Source organism: Rousettus aegyptiacus, unplaced genomic scaffold (assembly GCF_014176215.1).
Source record: "Rousettus aegyptiacus isolate mRouAeg1 unplaced genomic scaffold, mRouAeg1.p scaffold_m13_p_1, whole genome shotgun sequence".
Taxonomy (NCBI): domain Eukaryota; kingdom Metazoa; phylum Chordata; class Mammalia; order Chiroptera; family Pteropodidae; genus Rousettus; species Rousettus aegyptiacus.
This window is the reverse complement of record NW_023416284.1, coordinates 6,855,114-6,882,288: the sequence shown is the minus strand read 5'-3', so window position 1 is coordinate 6,882,288 and position 27,175 is coordinate 6,855,114. Positions and strand designations below refer to the sequence as shown.

The window sequence follows — 27,175 nt, the reverse complement described above, 5'->3', positions numbered from 1 at the left end:
TGTGGGTTTGGACAAATTCTTCCCTTCTTTCTTCTTCCCTTCTTTCTTCTTCCCTTCCTTCTTCTTCCTCCCACCCCCTTTTGGTTGGGGATGGAGCTTAAACTGCAGTTCTCAACTTGCTCTCTCCAGCCTCATCATGGATCCTGAGAAAGCTCCAGGAGACTGAAAAGGCATTTATTTTTCAGATTTACTCATATTCAGGGTAGTTTTTTTTTTTTTTTAAGCTTGTAAATCTCTGAGCTTTTTTTTTCTGGTTACATCTAATGTAGTTTGTACATAATAGATAATTTTTGCACATTGAGTACTTGTTGGTGACAGTTTTTATTTTAAAGGCACATTTATAAAATGAGGGAACTAACTAAATTTTCTCTGATACATTTTGAGTCAGCTGTTATAGCTGAGTGAATGACACTTTGCTTTAAGACGAGGAGGCAAAGAAATTGGGTTCAAAAGCTGAGTGAAATAAAGAAAGAAATGTTTTCTAGACTGACAAACTGCAAGTTTATGTGCCTTTGGGGTACTGATACGTGTTTAAAAAATAGTCATCATCTTTTCCTAATTCAAGTCTAAGGTGCCTGGGCTTGTAGATTTTGCTGAGGTGGGAGCCACTGGACAAGATGCTGTTCCTTTGTATCTGAAAAGGTGGTGTCCTAAGCAGAAACCACCAGGCACTAAGTTTACCTATGACAGGGAGTGGGTAGTTCTCTAACCCGTCTCCCCACCGCTACCCCATACACCCCAAGCTACATATCTGCTTTATGACACTCCTCCCACACCCCCTAACCCTGCACAATCACTTTTCCACGCCTGTGTTTATGCCGTTCTTTCCATCTGGAGTGCCCTTTATCCAGTGCTCCCAAGAACATATACTCAGTCCTCCCCAAGGCTCATTGCAGATGCCACTTCTTCCCTGAAGCCTTCCCTGACTACGACGATCTGTCCTCGTATGTAATTGTGTCTGTGTCTCTGGTTTGCAAGCTCCTGGGGGGTAAATGCCCCACCAGTACTCCCGGCGGTACATGGCACAGTTGATGCTCTATAAATGTCAGTCACCTTATCTTGGTCTTACATAGAAATTGAGAAAAGCAGTAATAAAATAGCAACTCCCTCCTCGTAGAGGGAAGGGGAAGCTGCAAGTGAGGTGATGGTTAGGGAGCGGGGTGGGGAGAGCTCTAACCTAACCGCTCCCAGCGAAAATGTTCCGTATGTGGACTTCGAACTCGGGACAGTGGGAACACAAGAAGCAGAGAGGGACCGACGAGGACAAGGGTAGAAAGACTGGAAGGGACGTCTGTCCGAGCTTGGCTCCGGTGGTCAGGCACTGGGGTGGGGGAGTCGCTAGGAGGAGTGGTCAGCTGGGCACTCTCTCAAGACGTCATCATGACACAGTGGGCTCTCCCTGAATGGAATCCCCTGAAAGTGCCGAAGACACAGAAAACGCCCCTGGAACTTACGAGACGTGGGGACAGACGGAGGGGTCCTGAACTGACGAGACCATTTCTACCGCCGATAGCTTGGCCACTTGCAGCAGGCAGATCGCGTAGAGACAGAGAAAGCCAGATTCCTGGCACACTCGGGAGTGAAGACAAAGCAGCGGCAGAGGGCGGGGCAGACGCCGGGCACGAGGCCTGAGCTTCCACGGACTCGGCACGGGTTCCGTGTCCTCCGGCTGGCTCCTGGGGGAATCTGCTCGTGGGGCGAATTCCTACACACGGCACTGTCAGGAGCACTCGTGGATTCTCCTCCTATTGCTACAGGCCGCGGTGGCTGGAACAGGTAGTGGTTTTTTAAATGAGACGAGGATAAGCCAGCAAGATCTAACCGTGTTAGCGTGGAGCGGGAACCCCAGGGGTGACCCCGGGACTTTTGCTGAGATCCACGGGACTGAACTGGGTCTCATTAAGGGAGCGAGTGGACCCCTGTGATTGAAGTCTTGCTGGGAAAATTGTGAGGGGAGATCTGAGACTATAAAACTCCTTTCTAGCTTTGCAATTTTTACGTATCAGAAAGAGAGAGGGAATAAAATAAAAATCAACTACCGCTCTAAAGAAAAAGGCTAACAGGGACAGATGAAGACGTTTTATTCTGACATGTTAAGGTTATGATGAGAACTTCCAAGTTTCAAAAGTTCAAATAAAAAATAGAATTTTACAAATTAAAAAAAAATACAATTTATATACACAGTGGAATTAGCTAACATTACTGTATAAAGGAACAGTGCAAACAGAAAAAAAAAGCAGCAGCTACTGTTGAAAGGGCCGAGGGCCACAGGAGCTGTGGGGCAACACTACACGTCAATACTGCAGGCCCAGGAGCGCGCGCCTGGCCTTTCCGGAGGCTTTCTTGTCACCAAGCGCTCTGTCAAGTGTGCAATTTTGCATCAGGAACGTCATATGGTCGGTTGGGTCAAGCACCTAAGTGTCCATTCCAGCCAGAAGCCATTTGTTAAACAAAATCATGAGTAAATCGTCCCCCAGGGTGCAAAGGTCCCCCAGCCCCCCATCCCCTTGGCCAGGGGACCACGGAACACCAAGCTGGAGACAGAACACGACCACCTGTCACCAAGGCCAGGGCTCGTCTGTGGATTTTTGCCTGTGGAGCGGCATCCCCCCAGGGGAGGCCGCGGGGCTGGTGAGAGGTGAGAGGCGGACAATGCGGGTTTCCGAGAAATCGAGAGCGCACGGCTCACAGTTATTTCGTTACAAGTGGCGCAGCGGTTGTCTTTGGGCTTGTCCAGAAAGGACAGATGTCCACAGAGGACAGGAAACTACGTGCCTTTCCAGCGGGGCCTGGGTCTAGGTCCTCCTGGGTGGCCATCCAGTCCGTTCGGGGGGTGGGAGGCATGTGCCTTCTGCTGTCTGTCTCTGGGCTACACTGATGGGAACACAATACCTGGCGACTCAAAAACAGCACTATGTGCACGAGGGAAAAATTCCAACAACATTCACGGAGGTGGCCTTGAGGGCAGCAGCTGGGGACCTACACCCTGCAGGCCGGAGGGCCTCCTGCTGGTCTCAGCGGGGGCTGGGAAGCGGGCATTTTCTGTGATGGGCGGTCACGCCATTCTCCTGACTTTCATAATTGGCTTCCTTCTTCATAAAAGGAACAAAACAAAACAAAACAAAACAGCGCCGTCGGCTCTGCAGGCTGCTCTACGACAAAGCGGCGGCTGGCGGGACACGGTCGCACTTGGAGGGCCACCGTTCTGGTCCTCGTGATCTCCTGAACCATCTGCCGGGAGTGCCGCCCACGCTTCACCAATCGTGTGCACCCGGGGGAGCTCGACGCTCAGGCATCGAAGTACCTTTGGTCTAAGGGATAAGCTAATGGGAAGAACAGAGGGGGCCACAGTCCCTTGGAAAAGATCCTGAAGTAGCTCAAGTGGAATTACTCCCCAGAGCGCGCTGGGCGTAAGACCTGAGCTGGCAGTGCTGGGAGCGACACCCGCCCCTGGCTGAAAGGGTCTGGGCATCGCAGTCAATACGAGGCCGAGGGCGGAAGAACAGGGTTGCCAGGGCCGGGCACCAAATGCCCTCAGGCAACGTCCATGATTAGAAAAAAAAAATGCCAAGGAATGCCATCTTGAGTCCCAAAGCACGGCGGCCAGCAGGTGTTCTGAGGGGCCTGGGATGCTGATAAACGTGTAGAGAGAGCAGAGTGGGAGGAGAGTGAGTACCAACGCCTGACACTCAAACGTTCGCTTTGGGTGCCCGTGCAGAGAGCACCAGCCGGCCTGGGGAGAAACCAAGTCACTGCAAGACAGAAGGCGGCTTCCGATGTTTGGCGCTAAAGCCTCGGGGCATGCGCTGGCGGGAAGCATCCCTCCTCCCCGCCCCGCCCCGCCCCAGCCTCCCAGCAACAGGCAGAGCCTCCTGAAGTTTCCATTTCTGAGCCCTTCAGTAGGCTGAGGGTGTGAGCAGGGAAGTGACAGAGGTTTGTGAAGGGCCGGCCATCAAATCACTCTGGCTTTTCAAGCCACATCATGTCCCTTGCAGTGGTCACTGGCTCAGGATTCACTCCTTTCCACCTTAGAAACAGCTGGACCATCCCCCAGAACCAATTCTAGGGGTGCCCTGCTTTTAGTTAACTTGGGATGGGGGGTGATGCCAAGATCCTCTGGGCTGTGGTGGCTTTGCCAGGAAGACGCAGGCAGAAACTTAAGGAAAGTTTAGTAATTCAGTGGAAGTGAGAAGGTGCAGGGACAGATCAGGATAAAAAACTGTCGCTAGGAGACCATGAGTAATTTGGGAAATGGAGAGAAAGCTGAAATGCTAAAAACCAGGGCAGACGTCAATCTGACCCTTCTGCCGGATTTCCTGTTCAGAGGCTTTCAGTGGGACTTTAACGCTTTGTGCTTCTGGAGGGCGGTGGCTCTCAGGAGACTGAAACCACAGGGGCCAGACCAGGGCACCAGAGCTCACGCCCCGGAAGCAGAACACTTCCTGCAAAACGACCTGTCGCAGATGCCGACTGTCCCCCCGAGGAAGGCCTCCCTGAAACACCGTTTCAGCGCCCAACTCCTGAATGTAGTAGTTCACTTAATTTTGCAACTGGGACCCTCCCCAGTGTTTGCCTTGGCCATGGTCCCCTCTCCCATGGTTTAAGGCCACAGCTGGGGCTCCTGGGGGGGGGGGAGGAGGGACACTGCTCTGGGTGATGCCCTCTGGTTGGGGCGGCCTGTCTTCCCGCTCTGGCCCTGGCGTTCGAGGGGTGCAGGGGCCTGGGGCCTGTGTGACACTGGATGGTAGGAACTTTGGGGGTGGCAAACAGGAAGATACTTGCTGAGAAAGTCAGACAAGCCCAAACTCTGTTGGTTCGACATCATCCCCAGGATCTCTGGCCAGCAAAGCGTCCAATGACTGCAGGCTTTCTGAGTGAGTGGGTGACTGGGCATCTTCCGTGCCCTGGACCAGCCCAGCCAGCCGTGGCAGGGAAGCATGAGCGAGCTGCCTCCCGCCGCAGCTCCAGGAGAGGGCGGGCTGGCCCGCGGCAGGCCAAGCCGAGCCCTCAGAGGGCCTGGCAGTGCTGCCGCAGCCGAGCCTGCAGAAATTCGTACGTCAGGTTGTGTCGGGTGATGATCCCGACGATCTAGAACAACGAGAAAAAGGGCCAAGTCACTCGCAGAGTAATAGCGGCAGGGCAACAACGTGAGTAGACAGATCACCCGGTCTGTCACGGCGGGCAGCGGGGACAGAACCAGGTCCGGCAAAGTGCAGAACAGATGTAACGATGTGACCGACACTCACGTCAAAGGCTATCTCATTTCTAGACGGAACAAGATGAACAGATAACTAAGGTTCGTAAACCAGAGGCCAATGGCACACATGTACGTCTAGAAAAGGTTGTAGCTGGGCCCGCTGAAATCTGAATCTGCGTCTTTTTAAAAAAGGGACGTGTCAGCCTTCCTAGTTCCTGCCGCACACAGCCTGCTTCACATGAGTGTGGGTAACACAGTGCCCAGTGAAGGCTTCTGAGAGGCCGTGAGCCCTGCGACAGCTCAAACATACCATCTTCACAAGTACCGAGTCACTGTGATACTGATCTATACAAAACACATATTTGGTCTTTGTCCTAGATCCTGATAAAAAAAACTCTTAAACTCTAGGACTTTCCTAAATGATGAGTAATTATTAGGATGTCTTTTATTATTCAAATCAAGCACCTTTCAACTGGAGTTTACGTTAATCATGTAACTTTTAGAAAGCCCCTAAGGAGGGAGGCTGGAACCAGCCACGTGATTAGAGGAGGGAAACTTCCAGCCCCGCCCCCACCTGTGTGGGAGGAGGGGCCGGAAGGTGAATCTATCGCTGACAGCTGAGGAGGCAATCATGGCACCTAAGTAATGAAGCCTGGATTAAACTCCCTGGACCCACGGTCAGAACCAGCCGGGGCGGGCCGCGGTCTGCCCCCGCCACGTTTTTACTTTGGCGGGTGTCACTCCCTGCAGGGCGCTCTGCCAGCACGTACGGGAAGCCTCGGATGGGTGACGCCTGTGGTGAAATTTAACCGGAAATCCTACGACAGAGGACTCCTGACCACATGGCTGGACGGCCACCCGACGGAGGGCTGCCGAGCCACTGACACATCATTAAATGAATGTTTTCTGTCGTCGAAAGTGAATTTTTTTACAGATTAAGTGAAAAATTAGAGTATTAAAGAGGATAATAACGTATTCATCAAAACTTGTTATATAAAATTTCTACTAGATGCAGAGAAAAAAGAAAGGGCGTACCTTGAAAAATTAACATCTCTGTAGACATAAAGGTTTGGTATTTCTTTTTGTTTACTGATTTTTTAATTTTTTCTATAATATGTAATAAAAAACAGAATTCTAAAAGGAAAAAAAAGGAAAAGTCTGCGGCAATAATTACTGTGTTGTATGTTGCTTGAAATTCTCACGTTTAATGTTATGAACGGATGGGGAACCCCCTTCCCCCCGGGAGGTGTTGCTGGGTCAAAGGTGAAGAGACATGTGAGAGGACCGACCCTAAGCTTGTCTGGGATGCAGGAACAAAGGCCGCTGTGGCACTGGCGCCACCTGCTGGCCATGCAGGAGACGGCACACGAGAACCGCAGGAGGCGCCGGGGAGGGTTCCTGAAGCCACGCGGAGCCCCACCCGCCCACCAGCCCCCCTCGCTCCAGTGGGACAGCTGCAGGGTGTGCGTCGGAGAGAGCCCCCTGAGGGACTGTGACGTGTCCTCGGGCTGCGGAGCCCTGACTCACGTGCAGCAGCTGGGGGCCCCGAAGGTGGATGCATGGACCACCGAGGCCGGCGCTGGGCAGGCCGGCGGGGTCCCCATCCTCCCGTGGAACTCGGACTCACCTCTCCCACCGCGTTCACCACCGGCAGGTGCCGCAGGCCCATTGTTCTGAACAGGTTGAACACCTGGGAGACGTGGGTGTTGGGTGAGACCGTGAAGGGTGAAGGGTTCATGTACGGGGTGACGTCCTGCAGGGCAGAGACAACATGAGTTACCCGCGGCCACTTCCGCCCTGAGCGGGATGGGGCCCAGACGGCCCCTCACAGGGGCCGCCTTCCTCACCACAATCATGCGCGGGTTCAGCAGCGTCAGGTCCAGATCGTGGATGTCGGGGTACCGCGGGTAGTCCTCGGCCATCTCGGCATAGGAGAGGCGCGGCTGGCTGGCACTCTGCAATCCCAACCAAGACACTGTCCTTGCACCGGGCGCGGCAGCCGGCGGGGTCCCGTTAGCGCCCCCTCCCTCTCCCTGTCCACATCCGCCCGGCAACGGCCCTGCTGAGAGCGAGGTGGTGCAGAGCGTGGGCCAGGACAGGTGCTACACAGCGACACCTAGGCCAGTCTCCCGCCCTCTCCGAACTGCCCCTTCTGCAAGATGGACGTGGGTTATCCTGGAGTTTAAATGAGGAAAGTGCTAACTAATAAGAGCTGTGTGGGTTGACTTGTGTCCCCCCAAAAGATACGCCCAATCCTTAAGCCTTAGTGCCTGCGAATGTGGAAACGGGGTCTTTGCAGATGTCATCAAGTTAAGACGGGGTCGTACTGGATTAGGGAGGCCCCTAAATGCAATGACTGGGGGCCTTATAAAAAAAGAAGACGCACAGGGAGAAGCCATGTGATAAAGAGGCAGATCTGATGTGTCTTTAGTTGAGGAACACCAAAGATGCTGGCTACGACCACAAACTAGGACCCTTTGGACACTCCAGTGAGAGCACGGCCCTGTCGACGCTGGACTTTGCACGTGAGGCCTACGGAAGAATACGTTCCTGCTCGAACCCCCCGGCTTGGCTGGAGCTGGATACAGTGGCCACAGGAAACCCGGACAGGAGCTGTAACGGTTCACCCACTCTGACTCTCCCGGATTCCCCCAGCTTTCACCACTGCTGCTGTCACTGGGCCACAAGTGACCACAGTGATCACAACTACTGGTCACCACTCCGCCCCGATCTCTGCCCTGCACACAGATTTCTCCGTCCACTACCCGACGCCCACTGCTCTACCAGGCTCTGGCTGGTCTGTGTGTGGGAAAGGCCTCTGCAGTCCTGCCACCCCCCTCCTCCAAGTCCCTGTCCCATGCTCCACACGTCACCTGCACCCACTTCCCGCCAGGCTGCTCTCCCCAAGAACCACAGCCTCAGGTCCTGGCCGCTCGGCCTGCAGCCCTTCCTGTCCCGCCCCACGTCCGCTGCTCTTCTGTAAGCCAGTGGGACCAGTGCCGGCTGGCTGGCCTCCCCCGAGAGAGTCAGTTTAGAAACTAGGTCTCTAAACACTGACTTAGCCTCCTTTCCCAGGCTCTACCTAAAAGGAAGAAGTGTGTGGGGCTGAGCGGGTCTCAGGTGGCTACAGGGACACTTTGAACAATCCGTCTCGCCCACCCCTGCTTATCTCTACAAAAACCAAATGCATGTGAAAAAGGAAATTGTAGGGGAATTCACGGGAAGAATGGTATTTCTTGACAGCACGTGTGAGAAAGTTCATTCATACCCGACGCTAAGAAACCACATCGAAAGCCTGCAGGCCGCAGAGGCAGGACGCGGCGCAGAGACCGACGGGGGCAGTCGCACCGGCCGCTTCAGGTCACCTGGAGACGCCGACCGCGGCAGAGGCACTGTGGGCTGTGTGTTCCTCCGCAGCGGCTGGCACGCGGACTCTGAGTGACCCCTCTCTCCTCCCCGAGGCGGAGGGCTGTGTTCCTGCAACCGCGCCTTCCACTATCCCAGTTCGGAAAAGAAGACAGACTTACCGACTGACTTTCAGAATAACAAACTCCTCGGACGAGCAGGGTGACAAGCTGCGACCGAAGGATGAGGCCGTGGAAGGTCAGAGGGCGGAAGCGTTCCTCCATGGTCCAGTCTTCACTTGGGGACTGGTCAGGGTATAGGTTGGGGTAGGGAGTGTATCTGTTATATAAAAACCAGACGCTGCCTAGCATACCCTCGGCGGCATCGCTTCCCGTCCACACCCCGACCCGCCCCCCCAATCGCCCCCAAACTCGGGAGCTGCCTGACGGGACCCGAGCGAAGGGCCGGCCTCCCTGAGGCCGCCGGCGCCCGCTCACCTCCGCTCGAGCATCTGCTGCAGGAGGTCCTCCTTCTCGGCCGGCTCCTCGGAGGCCACGTGCTCGTCGCACACGTTGCGCAGCTCGCTCGAGGGGTAGGACTTCATGGACTGGCTGCGTCTGCGCTGCTCAGCGGCTCGGGTGAGGATGCTGGATTTCTGCGGGCGGGAGGAGGTGACGAGGCAGAGGTTTCTACCAGGGAGGCGGGCACGCCGAAGCGGCATCTACTTCTGGCCCGGCGCCTGTTCGGCTTAGGGATCTGGGTGACAGTGAGGGCCAGAAGCACATGGCCACCCAGGAAAGGGGAGGAATCTCTGCCGGGACTCGGGGCAGTGAGGCGCGGGAGCCCCTCGGAGCGGGAGCCGCGGGGCCTGCTGGACGCCGCGGTGGGTGCCGGCCTCACACCCCTGCTCCCGTGATTCGGGAGGAGCGTCGCGGTGCTCCGGTGCGGTCGACCCCTGTCCCACGTCACGTCTGAGTGGGACTGATCTCCGTGCCCCGAAGCCAAGCGGTGGCACACGGCCCGAGTGAGGCAACGGGACTCTCCCTCTGCCTGGATTTCAAGTCGGGAGCGACCAGAGGACAGAGAGAGCTGGCGCCGAGGCCGCCTGGTACCCTGAGTGTCCGTCAGGCGCCGGCACGTGCCCTAGGGCATCGCCCTGGCCTTCCGCCTTCCTGTCAGCCCGTGACTGTCGACCGACTTATTCTTCTCCCCTAAGCAGACCAACTCGCAGGTCTGGCGGCGACTCTAGAGCCGCCTCCGATACACATGCGCACTCTGAACAAGGAGTCCTGAAGACAGCCGATGGGAAAAACCCGTCCACGTGCTTGCTGGGGGGACGGACACGTGCCCTGGTGGTCTGACGAAGTCCACTCCTACTCGCCGTCGCATGTCACGAAGAGTGTGACTGTCCCTGAGGCCAGCGCTAGACCAGTGTGAACTTCGAGGAAAGGCTTGCCCTCTCCCGCCCACCTTTCCCCGCGGGCAGTTTGCTTTACCTTGAACTTGATGTTGTTACTGATGAGCTGGTTGCCCTTCATGAACTCCTTCTCATTGCCCCGGTTCTCCGTGACCACCGGGAAGGCGTGGTGGACTGTGGTGCGCAGGATGCTGACCAGCGACTGGACGCGGGTGTGCGGGTAGACGTAGGTCAGGTTGGGCTCCATGACGTCACTGGCCCTCAGTCTGGGGAGCGAGGGAAGCCAGCCAGCCTCACGACAGAGCCCGCAGCTCCCCCGGAGCAAACGTGAGGGGGCGGCGCCGGTCCTCCTGCACCGCCTGGACCACCTGGCCCGTCTCTTCTGAGCCATCTCTAGCACTTCCTCTAACCCATGGTCCTCTGAACTTCCTTCCCCTTTGCATGTGACCTTCCCGCATGCCTGGTCAGCCAGCCCCTCCCTGCTTTGTCAAACGGGTGGGCCTCTACTCATCCCTTGTATATGAAAGGTCCCCTCACCAAGAACCCCATCTGCTTGCCTAGGAGCATTGGCCAACCCCGCCTCTGTACTCCAGGTGCACTCCAGGTGTCACCGCTGAATTGCTAATCATACCATAGGAATTAAAAAAGAAAAAAAGGTGTCCCTTCCGACCAGGGATGGCACCTGCAGCCCAGAGGTCAAATCCCCTTGCTCACTCATTTCCATATTGTCTGTGGCTGCTTCTGCCCTAGACGCAGAGCTGGAGAGCTGGACAGGCCACATGGCCTGCAAAGCTGAGAACATTTACTATCTGCCCTTTCCAGAAGTTTGCTGACCGCTGCGTTAGACGATAAGGGCCATGTGTGACACCCAGACACCGGAGGCCCAAACTACTTGTGGGCCGATGGATAATTCGGGGACTGTGCCCAGAACAATCACTGTTAGGGAGCGACATTTCGTTAGGCACACGTGAGGCAGGCTAGTTCTCACTCACAGGGCTTAGCAGAGCCTTAGTTTAAACATTCTGTCCTCACACAGGTTTATGCAGAGACCTCGCTTCCTATTTGACCAGCATGCGCCAGGAACCAAACGAAACCCTGAAGCAGCCCTGTCCGCCTCAGCCTCCACCCTGCCCCAGCTCCCGGCCACACCATAACTGTTCAGCATTCCAGAACTGGCCGGGGAAACAATTATGTTTCAAGGACCTCCCTGTTATTTGCTGTTTCACTGAATTCCAAGCCAAGAATCTAAATAACCATTTCCTGCCCTAATACGAATATGCCTTGGGCCCTAGAGTTTACAAATTCTGCCACCAGGACATGCAGAGCTATCACGGCCTTACCTGTCCATCTCCACCTCTGTCTCCCATTCCAGAAGTGGCACTCCTCGCAGGCCCACGTGGATATCATAAATGCCCTTATTGAAAAAGTCGCCTGTCCATTTGGCCACCTGAAAGACAAAGCCAAGATTTAAAAAGAGGCTGCTGTGGGGTGAACTTGGCCCTGAACCTGAGAGAGGCCTAGAAGAGGAGCGCTCACCATCAGAGTGATCATAATGGGAAGCCCGTAGGTGATCTCATTGGTAGACTCAATCAGGATGACCGTGAGACTGATGGTCATACGGACAACCCCACCCAGGAAAGCCGCGGCCCCAATCAGGGCAAAGGTCCCCGAGTAGATATGGCCCAATCCAATGTAGCTGGCGAGGAAAGACACCGAGAACAAGGCTTAGAGTCAAACCGGGTGAGGGGGGCGGGGACTATGGTTCACACGCTTGTGCATGTGCACACATGTGCATGTTCAGGTGCATGCGCACGTGCACACACACACACATGCACGCGCGCGCGCACACACACACACACACACACACACACACGCTCTGTACCTTTTGAGGACATTGGCAACTAAACGTCCAAACGCAGCTCCACAGAGCAGAGAAGGCACAAAAAGGCCACTTGGAACAGAAATGCCGTAAGTCCAACATGCAAGCAAGAAATAGAGGATGAAGAACAAGGCCAAAGTGATGGGGCTAAAGGTACCTGCAAGGCAAGGACCGACATGAGTCCCACTCCCAGAGGCCGGCCACGGCCCGCCGGACCGCCTCGGCTCCTACCGGGTCCTTCCGTACCCCAACCGGTTCACTTCCAACACTGGAGGCAGAAACTCTAATCTTGTCTGGGTTGGTATTACAAAGGAAAAGTCCTGTTCTTGCTCAGAATTAAGGGCAAGCCTGGCTGTGTCTGCGGGCCAACAGAGGGTCAGAGAAATACTAACCATTTGTTCTCTGCAGAAAAAACCAACCACCCAGGAGCGGGCAGGCACGCAGAAACTCACCGTCCTGGTGGAAGAGCTGAAGGATGGCAGACTCCTGCGGATTGAAGAAGAGTGTGGCCATGTCATTGTAGGTCTCGTTGGGACAAAAAAAGTTCTTGATACTTGAATTCACATCTTCTGACGTGACCTAAGAAACAGGAAGCAAAGTCAATACAAGGTCAGTACCCACGACTGGCACATTCAGTCCTCAAGCAGGAGGGCCTCTCCTGGGTGGAAAAAGTCTGGCCTGCCAGCTTTTCCCGTAAATTAAGCAGGCGGCAAAAAATAGATCGACGCCCAAGGGCTGCCAACTAGTATCATATTCCTCGCCTTCTGAGAATGAATGAATCAGGAGAGGGCCCACGTTCATCCGCATTCATAATGGAACTGTAACCACGACTGTGATGCACGATGGATTTGGCCCGCCTCCTCTCCCAGTGCTGATGAAGTGATGCGGCTGGAAGCCTGGCCTGAGAGCCCCGTGGACCGGGGGAAGAGGAGGCCGGCGACAGACAAGGGGCCGGGAGGGGTCTGTGTAATCCCACCAGGAGAACCTGGCTGGGCAACGTGGCTGGCTGAAGGCTGCCACGGGACACAGCACAGCGCCCCCCGTTGGTGGAACCCAGCAGGGAAGAGCCGGCAAAGGAGAAATGTGCGTGGAACAGGGCCCTGTGGATGGGCTGGGGCGATCGCGCATCGCCCGGCACACGCAGTGTTTCGGAACCGCGTGTGCAGGAACGCGGCGCTGCAGCTTTCCTGGAAGGAGTCACACGCGCTGGGCAGCGCCATGGCGCGTGCTGGGACCCGGAGCATTCGCTAAGCGCAGGGCACGGGCTCCGGAAGCAGGCGGATCTGACGCTCTAACTTAGTGACCCTGGGAGAGGCACTTTATTGTGTGACGCTTCAGTTTCCTCGTCTATAACATGGGAATGATACCCGCCCACGCTACATTACTAGCTGAGTGACCCTGGTCAAGACCTCACTTTGCCCAAGTTTTCTCATCTTAAAATGGGGATACAGGACGAGCCAACACAGTCGTGGGAAAGATTAAATGAGATCACGTATGTAAAGTGCTTAGTGGGGCATGTGGCACGCAGCACCCGTTCCAAACGCTGAGAGTTCTCACTGGAATTTTAAGGGTCCTAGGCCACCCTCTGTTAAAGAAAACGTAAACTTCTGGTTCACCCATCTGACCACAGAATCCTTTTCCATTTGTTTTTAAGTCACGTAAGTCAATAATCCTGAGAACACGTCTTAGAAAATCTTGGTCCGGTAAATGAGAATAACTAGGAACAGGGACTGGCAACTTTTTTCTGTGAAGAGCCAGACAGTAAACATTCTCGACTCTGCAGGCCACGTACAGTCTCTGTCGCATACTCTTCTTTTTTTCCAACTCTCTAAAAATGTAAAAACCATTCTTAGCTCGGGGGCTACGTGAAAACGAGCAGTTGCCAAGGCCCAGATTTGGCTCGTTGGCCCTAGTTTGCTGCCCCCTGGTCTGATACGTTCTCGCTGCCTGTGGACTGGTCTGGCGGACAGTCCAGAGGCCCCAAAGCGGCCCTGATGAACTCGAGTGGCTACTCAGGTACTTCGACAAGAAGACAGGTAGAGGGCACCCCCAGGCTCCACCCTCGAGGCTAGAACCACACACCTGGCTGCCCATAGCCCAGTTCTCACACCCACCAGGCTGAACCAAACACGCAGGGTAGAGTGAGCTCCAACGCCCACCTCACTGGTCCTGCTCTTCCAGGGAAAGGCTAGAGAAAATACCACAGACTCCTAGGAAGAGAAATGGGATGTAAAAAGGATGCATGCCAGTAAATGACCAAAACGCCAGGAAGAACCAGGACCATGGTTGGCCCCGAGACGGACACTCGATTCTCCCTGACGTAGGACGACTCTTATAAACTCGTGGCAGTTGGGGGAAAGAGAGGGAGAGAGGGAGAGAGGGAGAGAGGGAGAGGCGTTGTCCTCTGTGATGACCAGGATCATTTGCAGACGTGAAGGAGACAGAAAATGCACATCCTCTCTCAGGTAAAAAGCCTACTACACATTCCTCTCTCTCTTAAACCCAACACATCCATTTGCCTGAAACGGAGGCACGTCCTACATTTCTGGATTCTTCTTGTAGGCGTAGGATGAAGCTAGCAGGTGCTCTGGGCTTACCTGGAGCAGGAACGAGTCATTACCGATTTGACTCGAGGACGATATCTGTCGGCATTCTCCTAACACCATCGAGGCCACAAACACCACCACCGTGGTTACCAGAGACACCAAGAGGCTCTCTAAGACTCTAGGGAGCAAAGCGCAGCTGTTACCATGCGATAAAAGACTCGGGGACTCAAAAACATGACCGCCTACCCCGCCCTCATCTCCCCGAAGAGCGCGCAGCAGCCCCCGGTCAGTCAGCACGTGCAGAGTTTGTCGGCCACGCACTGTGTTCCCGCAATGATGTAAAAAGTGGGCAGCCAAGGGGCGTGGGCTGCTGGGTCTACATCATCGCTCTCCGAGGGACAACATGGGCTTTCATTTTAGGTCCCTTGGGCGAGAGTCTCATGGACTCCTCTGCCTTTGTCCTGTGTCCTAGTGGCAAGTCAGGGAAGGCTAGGGGTCAACCAGCAACTCTGACGTCAGTTAAGCACCGACTCAGCCTTTCAGCCTGTCTGACAAACACAGGAGATTTATGACCCCGCCTACACCCCCGGCCTCAGATGTGGAATCGAGCTGGCGTGGGAGGCAGCGTCTGCGCGCAGAATCGCCTCCCCGGGGGGAGCTGGCCCACGCGGCGCGCACGGGTACCTGACGAGCTTCGGTTTCGGGTGCACGTTCCGCATCCGGTACTTTGCAAGCCTCTTGTTCAGACAGTTGAACGTGGCTCCCAAGAGGCCCCCGATGACCCCCATCACGATGAAGAAACCCAAATCCATAGCTGTCCAGAGGTGACATTTTTTATCGGAGTCAGCGCACTGAGAGAAGGGGTAAGGGAGAGAGAGACAAAAAACCACAGTGCCCATGAGAACAGGAAGGGACAGAGCGGAGAAGAGACACGAGAGGCTCCTCCCCTCCGTGAGAGCCAGTGCCGCGCCGAGCGGGCCGCAGGCGCAGGAGACCAGCGGGGCTCGGATACCCCCCCCGAAGCTGTACCTATGCTTCCGATCACTTCCCTCTGGTGCCTTACTAGAGAGCGACTGTCACGGGTCGAGGAAGAAATTCTGGGGGGAAGGGCAAAACATACCTTAAACTCGCCAAAGTTCAGCAGTCCAGGGAGCTGGAAAGCGCCCCAACTTCCAAACTGAATCCCAGAACGAAAGAAGTTGAGGGTGAAGGTGGCGGACATGGAACAAAAGAGCTGGGGGACAGGTGACAGAAATAAGAACATTCAATAGTGACAAGTCCTGCTTTCTCCCTGACGCTCCCTCATGAAACCTCCTGCCCCGCCTCAGAGCCTGCCAACCCCGGGTAACACTGCGGCAAGTACACCTGCTGTGTAAACAGCCAAAACTCGGGCCACGAGGAGTTTCCCTTCCAACGGCCTGCCGTGGGAGCCTATTCATTTAGAGCCCATTACGGACCAGCTCCCGCGCCAGCTCCTCACAAACACAGGAGAAAGAACACGTCACTGAGAAATCACGAGAGGAAGAGCGTGCACTGAGGCGGGAGACGCGGGTTCGAGGGCACCGGCCTGACGCCCACCGCCAGCTCCGCGTGTTCGTGGCGGACGGTTCCTCGAGAGAGGATCGCGGCAGTTTGATGTGGGGATGAGGAGGCCGTGAAATGTCTAGAGAAGGCCATGGTTTGGGAGTTATGGGCGTCTAGAGCAAAGGAATTTCCAATACACTGAATCATCCTGTCTCATCGAAACTACAGGGAAATGTATCAAGTGAGATGTGTCCAGCTTAAATTTTGGGATGGGGCTAAGCGTACGAGAAGGTTTTCACCGAAGGGCCTCCTTACCACTTTCCACGTGAGCCCTTGGTTCCAGAAGGACGAGCCCTCCTCCAGGCTGAACAAGGTCCCCCCAATGGGGGCCCCAAAGGCTGCAGCGACACCAGCAGCCGCCCCTGCCGACACGAAGTCCCGCTTGTCTCTGAGAAAAGACAGAGAGAGATGGTTTACCGGAGAAAGGGCCCTTGGCAAAGGCAGCTTTTCATGTCCTATCTTCCCATGTTTTATCTTGGGACCCACGAAGTCAGGGCTTATGAGGACAGGTCTCTGGTGAGGCTGGCTCAGTAGCAAATACGGTTTCACCTAAGAGCTGGCCAGTCTTCCCCGGCCTGAGTTCCTGCAGGCGGAGGTCCCCTGACGTCGTGGAACCCCAGCCCCCGCTCAGCCCTGCTGGGCCACGTTTCCACCAGATTCCTTCCAGAAAGCCACAGCATCAGTGAAAACGTCAAAGAGCTGGTTGGACGCAGAGGAGCAGGCAATAGTGACTCGGAGAAACACCAAGACAAGAAGATGGACAGCTCGGACCTTGGGCCTCGTAAGGGGTGCAGGAAATGCGCAGAAATCCCACGGGCCAACAGGACTGAGAAGAGCACCTCCTAACCCAGACAGGCGGCAGACCAAACACATCGCTTCGGAACAAGAAACGCATTCTTCGTAATATGCCCGTGGACTCCCTCGGCCGTGTTTTTAACCTGCGCTGTCTGAGATGCGTCCAGGCCTTGGGGCCTGAGGAAATACAAGCCATTTTGCCAGCGTGGCCCTTGTGTTTTCAGAACTCCTCAAAGCCACCCTCCTTTCTTACGTCGGGGTCCGCAGGCCCAGCCCAGCCCGGGAGACGACAAGCCAGTGAGAGCAAGTATCAGGTCTTAGGGACAGAAAACAAACTGTTCGTTTTTTCAAAAGAAATCTAATTCCTAACCTTTCCGTACCTGTCACTTCGGAAATAGGGGAAGTTAATCTGGATTTTCCGTAAGGAGATGCTCTGAAACTAAAACAAGAGAAAACGAAGTCAGAGACAGGCCCGCGGAGATCATGACACTGGCGCGTCCCCGCTGCTTGAGCATACCCGGGAAGATGTGAGGTGAGATGCGAGGGTCCAGAATAGCACCCCAGAAAAAAAAGAAGTTAGCTCGAGGAGGAACTTCTTTTCCTGCCCCACCCCCGAACCTAAGAGCTTCAGAAACTGCACTATGCTCAGTCAGCAAGGCAGAAAGAGAAAGGGGAAAGGAAACAGCTGAGCCAAGGGCTGGGAGGAACCGAAAGCTGCTGCAGAGGACAAGGGGAGCCCTGCCCGGAGGACGGCGAAGGAAGGGGCCCGAAGCGCCCCCCTTCGATCTGTCCAGCAAACGCTCACGCTGCTGCCCGGGCCCGGCCTGGCCTCACGCCACCTCTCGGGTCACTTCTGGGAGGCCGGGAGCTTGATGCGAAGGAGAGGAGGCAGCAGCGAGAGAGAGATCAAAAGATGGGCTCTGGACGAGCCCCTCCTCTCCCATGCTTCGACCACTATCGCAATTGCTCCCTCCCCTTGGGACGCGAGAGGTACAGTCAACAGGTGACAGATCACAGGAGCTGAGGCTTCTCAAACCTGCAGCCCGGAATCTGGACTCGCCCGCCAGGACGGGGCTTTGCCGTCCTGAGCTAGCTCCTCACCCTCGCCAAGCCCATCTCCCCTTCTGAGAATGAGGACGACAACTAAACCCTTGAGATGGCTTTGGAGAAAAGTGGAGCCCAGCCCAGAGCCCTGGGCTCTGTTATTCCTGTGCTCCTTCAGGTGGAGCCAGCAGCCCTGGGCCAGAACCACCCCAGTGGGGCTTCTGGCCTCTTGGGATTTGGCGGCATTGAGATGACCCACTGAGCCACCTCACGTGGAGGCGCTGGGCAGCGGCCGTGGGAGCGCCAGGCCGTGGGACCGCCAGGCGACTTTCTTCGAACGGACTTTACGCCCCATTACTGCTCCTAAGACTCAGCAGGGCCTCGTTAAAACTTCAAAGTACCAGTTACTGGCTCCCCTGGGAGACAGGACACATAGTTTTCACATCAACCCAATGACATCAGATTCCGAAGTCATGTTAGGGTGTTCCCAATGGACTTTTTCCAAACGAGATCACGGACACGACCCTGGGACATGCCCCTGCCTGGGAGGCCACTGAGGGGGATGCACCTTCCCAGCCCATCAGCCCTTACCTGAGGGAGGCCAGCGCCCACCACCGCGCCACTGTGGATCATGGGGCCTTCCTTCCCCACAAAGAGCCCTGGGGACAGGTAAAGAAGGGAAGCCATCAGTCAGCACAGAACCATCTCTGGGTCAGGAGACCTCTGCTGCGTAACCCTTTCTCTTGACAACTACAAAATAGAGATGATCATATACGACTTTATAAGGAAGTGAGCTGAATTCCCATCAATTAAGATAAAACATTCTTTAGACTCTAAATCGGGCATCAGCCAACTATAGCCCGTGGGCCAAGCTGTAGAGCTAGATTGCTTAAAACGTTTCTTACATTCTTACACAGATATGTTTTAGATGGTTATGTAAGTTTAAGTACCTACATAATATCTTCCATTTTGCCTCTTGGCCAACAAAGCCTAAACAGTCACTATTTAGCTATTAACACAAAAAGCTCACTGACCTTGCTAAAGCCAAGTCCATAAACCAACTCTAGTCATTCTACTGCAAGACGGAATGGTGAACTGGTCAGAGCTCTCTAAATGGTGACTTATGAAGAGTGTCTGCATTTAACCAACCACCCATCAACGAAAAGCGCGGAGACCTGTCGGAGGGCAGGCCCACGATTCCCACCCCTGCATTTACACACATGCGCCTCTCGTCATCTCCATCCCCGGAACGCTTGCAGCCGAGAGTCAGAAAGGCCGTCCTCACCTCCAGCCACGCTGAGCAGCACCCCGAAGGCTTTGCAGAGCAGGGTGCGGAGACGGACGATGCCAGGCACCTTCACGCCATTCAGATAGCATTTGATCTCGGGGACCCCGGAACCGGCTGCCACTGGCTGGGGGAGAGGAGGCACGCCCACACGCTCAGACCGCCTGGCCCTCCGGCGGACCCTTGGGACCTCGCACTGATGGCGCACTCACCCTATCAGCGTCAGCATCGCCCCGTGGGCCTGTGAAGACACGGATGCCTGGCCCCACCCCGGGCTTCTGACCCAGTGTGCCGGAGGGGGTATGGGAGGAGGTGCCTTTCTAGCGAGCTCCTGGTGACTCAATATCACCTGGGGAGCCTGTCAACGATCCATACAAGCACCCCACTTCTGGAGATTGTGATCACATTCATGTGAGCTGGTGCCCAGGTGCCAGTCATTTTTAAAGTTCTCTAGGTGATCACCCGAGGTAGAGAACCACCCTCCTGTTGTAGATTTTCCTTCTGCGATCTCGAAACTGTGACCTTTACTTTCAGAAACGTCTCTAAGTGAACAAGAGGCCGCTTTCTGCAGGAATCTATAGCCTGAGCCTAATTCAGTTCTCTGACATTCCGGAAATAGAGATGGAGTAAGGAGATGCGGGATCCCCAACCTCATAAGCAGAAAGGTCGCACCCACACCATCTCACCTCTATCAGGACAAGGAGGCTCCCCAAGAAGACAAAAGTCAAGTTGAAACCCAAGAGTTCGAGAAGGGACAGGGCGAGGCAGCCTTTCTGGCTGCACTCCTCCACCGCTACGGAAACTGGGTTAAGGAAAACCTGCTCGCCAGCCGGGGTGCTCCCGCGACCACCCGAAACGGGGCAGCTTCTCCTGTTCTGAAATTCCGTAAAAACTGCCTGAGATGTCATCTACGTTAGGTATCCCTTTTAATTATAAAATGCTTCGAACACTACAGAAAGTACCAAAACCTCGCATGCTTACAGCTCGAGCTTCAACGAATCTCATCGTGATTCCATATTTGCTCTAGATATGTTTTAAAAATTAGAACATTAAGTACCATTTTAAAAAAACAATGTTTCTGTCTCATTTCCCTCTGGGAGAAACTAACCTGAAATTATCCTGTATCCTTCTTCCGTCTGAGAAAAATAAGATAAACAAAGCTACTTTGAAATGGAGTCAGAGCTGCCATCCAAGAGGGCCTACCCTGCACGGCTTCTCAAACCTTTGGGATGTAAAAACTGGGCAAATTAACCTTTGGACTAGGCCTAAAGCAGCAGGTAATCCAGATAATTGTTTGCAAAGATAATGAGAAAGCAGATGATAGGACTATCACCCTAAACTTTCTTTAGAATTAGCATCACTAGGTTAGCTTATCTACATTTTACAGAAATTCCATCCCTAGTTTACTAACACCCAAAGAAATTTCTTCCTCTCATTCATGTAATTGTTCCCCTTCCCTTTAACATAAATACCCCCTTGCCCTTGCCTCTTACCGCCTGAATCGGTGCTTCCCAAATAGCTATTCTTTTGAATCTCAAATAAATGCCTGCTGCCTCTCACTTCATTTTATTTTTAGGTTAACACCTGTATATTTTCATGTGTATCCATATTGTTCCATATGTTTCTGAAATTAAAATAATGGTATTGCATTTTTGGCACATGCTACAACTTTTGTTTTTCCCTACATCAACATTAAGTGTTTGAAAATTAGCCAGGTCGATCGATTCACAGTTCTGGTTCACTCGTTTTAACTTCTGCATAAAATTACATTAGATGAATATATCAGAATTTTTCCATTTCCCCATTTGGTGTGTGATTCCAGCTTCTTGCAATCAAAAAGCTGTGATGAACATGTAATGTCTGAGGCTCACAGCTGGGAGAGGAATTCATGAGTCATAGGAAGGTGTACCTTCCTATTTATTAAATTTTCATTTCCTCAATTAGTGATGAGCTAAGCACTTTTCCATAGGTTTACATATTAGCCATTCAATTTTTCTCTTCTGGGAATTGCCTGTTTGCCTCCTTTGCTAGTTTTTCTATTGGGCTGTTTGGGCTTTTTTTCTTAGAGCTGTAGTTCTTCCTATATTCTGAGTATGAATTATTTGTCTCTTCAATTCATAGTGAATAACCTCACTGAGGCTGTGGATTTGTTTTTCACTGTTTATGGTGTTTTATTGTTGTTTGGGGTTTTCGTTTGTATAAAATAGAATATTTACTTTGCTGTTGGTCAAGTTCACCGATCTTTTCCCTTACACTTTGTGCCTTCTGTAGTTTTAAGAAATAATTCTCTATTCTTGAAATCATACAGTCTCTTAAAGTTTTGTTTTGCCTAGTTATACCTTCAATCCATCTGGAATTTATATTATAGTACAAAGTAGGAATCTAATTTTATATTTTTTCCAGATGGATAACCAATGTCCCAACATCTTTTATTAGATAATCCATTTTTCCCTCACTGATTTATAATACTAACTCTTGTCATTCGCTGCACTTCTGTATGCACACAGGCCACTTTCCATAGTCTAATTAGGTGTTCCTGCTCCAAGGTGACACCATTTCAATTGCTACATCTTAAATTATATGTCTTGACATCTAATCAAGTGCCCCTGCTTGTTGTTCAAAACTATCTCAACTACCTTTGGCCCTTTACTCTTTGCAAACAAATTTAAGAAGAGAATGTTTGAGTTCCATGAAACATTCTATTGGAATTTTCACGGGAATGACATTAATTTATAGATTGATTGGGAAAAGCAGGCATCTTGGTGGTTTGTGTCTTACCAACCATGAATGTGAGGACTTCTATTTATTAAAGTGCTCCTTTTGTGTCCTTCGATAAAAATTTAACACCTTAAAGCCGAATGGCTAATAAACCGCTCTTCATAGATCACGTCTCCTGTTAAACCCATTTCTAGGCAAGAAAGCAATCCAAGGCAGCTGAGGTCCGGGAACACCAGGAACCGTGAAGGATACATGTCTCTACTACTCCAAACTTGAGCTGGGTGAAGAGGCGCACAAAGAAGTCCACAAAGAGACCCACCTGTGGAGAGCAAGGGCGTCATCACACAGCTTTTCCCTGCTGCCCTACAGGCAGTGACCCCGAGAGCACTGACCGCCTCACTGCATCCCGGCGGCAGGTCACACGCGCCCACGTGACCAACCAGCACTGGGTGAGCAGGCTCTCGCTGGTCACTCTCGTTTCTCCAGGAGACCCCGCTCCAGCCTGGCCCCACCACCCGCCAAAGAACAAGAGAAGGTGGGTATAGCTACATTGAGAGAAAGAGAGTAAAACAAAGAGAAAAAAAGGATGCAGAAAAAGACGTGAGGCCAAGGAAGGCCACCCGCGATTAGAGATTAACAACGTGGAGGCGTGCGAGGGGCTGCTCAGCTCTCTTCGAAGGCAGTTTCCAAAGAAAAACTCTAAGTCTTCAGTGATGCTTAGCTGGGTGAGCATACAGCTTAGGATATTACTGTGAATGCCGACATTCGCTTAGGTGTATGTGGCTTCTGCATGCTTGTTATTACTATCGTATACATTAAAAGTCACTATTTTGACTTATAATCGTCTTATGTAGTCCAGGGTCACTCAGGTAAGTAAGAGAAAACCTCTCCCTGTTCCACTATTCATTCCACTCTCAGAAGTCCCTGCTCAGGGCTTAAGGGAGGACTGGAAGACCTCCGATTTTGTAGATTCAGGATCAAAGGTTACATTCCTTTAACTCTAGACTTCCCTCAAGCCAGTGCCCAGGGGCTTTTTACATACAGGAGCAATAGAGGTGACAGATCAAAAGATAAGAGAGCCAGCAGCAAGAGGGTTGGGTCGCTATGTCATGAAGGCAGGGCCGCCTTCCCGTAACAGGAGGGCGCAAGGCAAAGTTGCTGGTACTGGTAAGTGGCAGTTCAAAGGAGTTTGATATGAAAGTGGCAGAGAGACGACCACCTAGATGGCTAATGACTTTGCCTCTTACAGGAAGTCTACCATCAGAACCACACAGAGCAAAACGGACTCTCTGAAATTTCCATTAAAAACAATTAAACCAACCCAAGTTCCCCTCACAATGGCATCTGTCAGAATATCACCAAAGGGGCCTCTAAATACCGTTTGTTTGAACTAGTAAGATGCTCCTTGACCTCTAAATTTACCACAGTAAAAATCTGACAGGTGCCATGAAAATCGAAATGGCGGTTCAGTCCTTGTGGCTGCATTATATTAAATATGTGTTTACGCCCTATAGGTCTATCGTGTAGTGCTGAGCATGAGACTTGTGGTCAATTCCATACAGAGGAAGGAGAGAAACAGGTTTCTGCTTAGGAACACATATAATTCCTGTTACGGACTAAATATTTGTGTCCCCGCATGCATGTTGAAATGCTGCCCCCAACCCCCATGATGGTATTGGGAGGAGGGGCCTCTGGGAGGTGATCCTGTCATAAGGGTGGAGCCTTCACGAATAGGATTAGCGCCCTTTTGAGAGAGACACCAGGAGCGGAGGGGGTCAAGGGGTGGGCAAAATAGGTGAAGGGGATCAACTGTATGGTGATGGGCAGTAACTAGACTTACAGTGATGAACGTCATATAGCATATGCACATATTAAACTGTAGTGTCGTATACCCAAAATATACGTCATCTTGCATACCAATTTTACTGGGATAAAAACAAAGTGAAACAGAGAGACCCCAAAGAGCTCTCTCGCCTCCTTCTACGATGTGAGGACACAGCAAAAAAGGTGACCATCTATGAACCAGGAAGGGGGCCCTCACCAGACTCACATCTGTTGGCACCTTGATCTTGAACTTCCCAGCTTCCAGGACGACGAGAAATAAACGTCTGTTGTTTAAGCGACCCAGTCCACGGCATTTTTGTTATAGCCTCCTGAATGGAGGACGACGACCCCCTATTCTAATACTGTATGGAGGGAAATTCGGATTTGACATGTACCATCATTCTGCCTGCTAACGTTTCGAGGTTTTCTCCTCCGGGTTTAACCACAGTAAGTGGGCAGTTACGGTTCCAGATGCTGCGCTACGTTAACTTTTGGCAATGTTTCGCAGTCGTTCCTTGTCGGTGATCCCATCTGTGAATGTGCTAGCCCCAGAACCCTGAGCATTCAGGTACTCCTCTGCCCACAACCTCTCTACCTTCTACATAAAATGAGCGATGGGCAGGGAAGCCCAGGACAGCACAGTAAATTCACCGAGATCCACAGTGTCCTGCTTACTGGTATACGATGCTAAAGAAAAGGGCATAGTGTTCGGTTTTGTTCCCACTTTTTTGCTCTTTCCCTACAGAGTGACCTCAAGACCCACTACGCGTCCTCCTTGCTACATTATCTACCTGACAGGACCATACCGTACCATAGAGACAGGGCCTGACCAACCCTCGAGTGCTTTAAACAGCCTCAGAGTTGTATGGCTCACTTTCATTTCATAAGGCAGAAGCAAAAGAGAAGTATGAACAACAGTGTCAGGTTATCGATTTAAAAAAAAAAAAAAAGGAAAACAGACAAGGTGTTATCTTACAATGACAAACAAGTTATCCATCAGGCTGGAGTTTGCCCTGACTCCCTCCGCCCCTCCGCCCAGCCATCTCCCAGTGCCCCGCCTGCTCACCAGCCCAGTGCAGACTCCGATGGCAAACACCACCATCCACTTCACCGCCTCATACCTTCGACCCTTCTGTTCACACAGGAAAAGAATGACTCAGTTTGTTACAGGGTTATGTTCACAGCGGGGAAGGAACACATCTTGGTCAACCAGTTTTAGAGTAAATTTCACATGGACAGCAAAAACGGCAAAGATGATGTCTGACAGAGAGGGTGCTTTACGATGCAAAAATAATGAACTCTAAGGGGCTAGGCCAGTGGGTACTCCGGTCAGCAAGATGAAAGGCTAAGGTATTTCATGAAAGGGACTAAAAGGCCAGGGGGTAAGGGTATTCACCGGAGCATTCAGAACAGAAAAAGATGCTGTCATAAGACCATGAGATCAATAAGGGACTCACTTTATTATCCATGGTTTCCAAAACTTCCAGGTAAGGGTCATTGATACAGCGATCATAATCCAAACTCTGAAAAAGACATATAAGTAAAAAAGTTACAATGTGGTATAATATCATCCCATTTTGAGTAAACAAAATTAAGATTATTTGTATGTCAGCATATGTAAAGCAAAAACATCTGGGAAAACTATTAACAGTGATTATCTCTGAGGTGTGTTTTAGGAGATGTTCACATCTGGGTATTTTTTGAAATTTTCATAGGAAACATGGTGTATTTTTTAAATACGAAAAAAAAAATTTTCTGATCACAAAAGAAAAAACCACCATCAGTAAAAAGGCATTCTGCTGGAAAATGAGACTCATCCATGAATGGTAAAGCATGTATGTTTTGAGCAAGTGAGTAATATCACATTCTAGGGACAAGGAAAAAAATTAAAATGTTGAAATATATGAATATCGTCAATACCAAATATTTATGTAAATTACTAGCCAACTGATTATTTGCTTGATGGTTTTGTCTAATAATATGACTCTACAACCATTTAAAAGGTTTTTAGATGTCCAGAACAGGCAAATCTGTAGAAACAGAAAGTAGATTCATAGTTACGTAGGTCAGGGGAATGGGCAGGGACCGCTAATGGTTACAGGGTTTCTTTCGGAGGTGATGAAAATGTTCTAAAAATGGTTTGGCGATGGCTGTACAACTCTGTGAATATACTAAAAAAGGCCCATTGAATTGTGCGCTTTCAATGGGTAAATTGTGTTAGTATGTGAATTACAGCTCAATAAAACTGTTTAAAGGGGCATTTACAAATGATTGCCAGGCCAACATATATATATATTTTTTAATAAGTCAGTTGAGAACCTGACACTTTGTAAATAGGTATCAACAGACTACAGGATCTGTTATTAAAATCCGATATTGTTACTTCTTCACCACAACTAACTTCCTTTTATTTCTGCTGTATATGTTGTTCTTTGGTTTGTGGGACTAACAACTTTTTAAACCAAGTTTTGCAGGTGCCCTGTAGGGCTGCTGCCAGTGGTTATGAACAAAATGGCACCTGGCCATGGAGGCATGGGGGGCATGAATGCAAACCAAATTCCACCAGGAAGGGGCCCTAGTGCTCACATATGTTGTGAGAGACACCTGCAGTCCTGGCAGGATGCCTGGTGCTTGAAGCAAGAAGGTCACGCTACAGGGAGGCACGCTTTACCTATTCTGGGACTTCTTGCTCTGGGCACAAAGATAAGAAAGAAAAAAGAGAGGGAGTAGCTGATAACACGGTGGTGGCTTTGGGACTGAGTTTGGGAGTTGGCTGTAATCTGTAATTACTAATCTGATAAACCAGCTTTGTGAGAGGGAGAATAAAAAGCCATGGAGACAGGGCTGGGGAAGCTAGCATTGCCATTCATCCCCTCTCCCTTATCTGTGTTAGCTAATGCATTTCCAGAATCTGACTCTTCTTCCTAACCGTCTCTGCAACAACGCAAAAAGTACCTTTAGCAGGCCTTGAGCTAGGGCCGGCGCTATGGCCCACAAGGCTACCCTACTCTTTAAGTCCTCTGCTCTAAGGGGTGCCTTTTTCTAACTGAAAAGAGCAATTTGGGCTCTGTGACCTGTATGAAAATATTACTCTTTGGTAATGTCACCGTCCAAAAAAGGGAGTTATTATTGTTCAAACCAATTATGAGAATGGATGTCAAAAAAGAGATTCTTGTAAGACCCCCAGCTTACCAAAGAAAGAGTCAAGTATATGCAATGAACTCTTACATAGGCAAGGAGCACATTTTAGAAAGATGTCCAATAAAAGGTTTTCTAGTTGAGCCTTAATAAATACAATCTGAGCAGACTTTTCTGATTAACTGCTTAGCCAAGCTTGGTCTTACACAAAGCAAATGGTCTCAAGAAGCTCTAAGTCAGAAGATGGCTTATCAAGACATATTAATGACTCATATAGGAGAGACCATTTCATTAACCCATAAAATTTACATAAAAATATACATATCGACTGAAAGTAAATGCATTACAAATATAAATACAATTTACTGCAAGGAGTGAAGGAGCCTTGGGATCGGTAGGGCCA

At 51.6% G+C, this 27,175-nt stretch overlaps 1 protein-coding gene across 3 annotated transcripts in view; it reads right to left on the bottom strand.

Moving 5' to 3' along the window:
* Positions 1-2,064: 2,064 nt before the first annotated feature.
* The window catches only part of CLCN6 (chloride voltage-gated channel 6), a 28,570-nt gene continuing 3,459 nt past the window's right edge, over positions 2,065-27,175 (bottom strand). The window contains exons 3-23 of one of the 3 annotated variants that reach the window (XM_016149418.2): positions 25,092-25,157; positions 24,701-24,766; positions 22,063-22,129; positions 19,779-19,885; positions 19,093-19,219; positions 18,399-18,466; positions 17,144-17,202; positions 16,224-16,356; positions 15,505-15,618; positions 15,069-15,235; positions 14,436-14,562; positions 12,291-12,417; positions 11,842-11,995; positions 11,496-11,655; positions 11,300-11,406; positions 10,039-10,225; positions 9,040-9,197; positions 8,725-8,881; positions 7,045-7,152; positions 6,825-6,950; positions 2,065-5,088 (exon numbers count right to left, since the gene is read on the bottom strand). In XM_016149418.2, the coding sequence (XP_016004904.1) occupies positions 5,008-5,088; positions 6,825-6,950; positions 7,045-7,152; positions 8,725-8,881; positions 9,040-9,197; positions 10,039-10,225; positions 11,300-11,406; positions 11,496-11,655; positions 11,842-11,995; positions 12,291-12,417; positions 14,436-14,562; positions 15,069-15,235; positions 15,505-15,618; positions 16,224-16,356; positions 17,144-17,202; positions 18,399-18,466; positions 19,093-19,219; positions 19,779-19,885; positions 22,063-22,129; positions 24,701-24,766; positions 25,092-25,157 (2,466 nt within the window). In that variant the 3' untranslated portion in view covers positions 2,065-5,007. Of the gene's footprint in view, positions 5,089-6,824; positions 6,951-7,044; positions 7,153-8,724; positions 8,882-9,039; positions 9,198-10,038; positions 10,226-11,299; positions 11,407-11,495; positions 11,656-11,841; positions 11,996-12,290; positions 12,418-14,435; positions 14,563-15,068; positions 15,236-15,504; positions 15,619-16,223; positions 16,357-17,143; positions 17,203-18,398; positions 18,467-19,092; positions 19,220-19,778; positions 19,886-22,062; positions 22,130-24,700; positions 24,767-25,091; positions 25,158-27,175 lie in introns of those variants that run through there. The other 2 variants (XR_001597470.2, XM_016149419.2) reach the window with 2 other exon arrangements.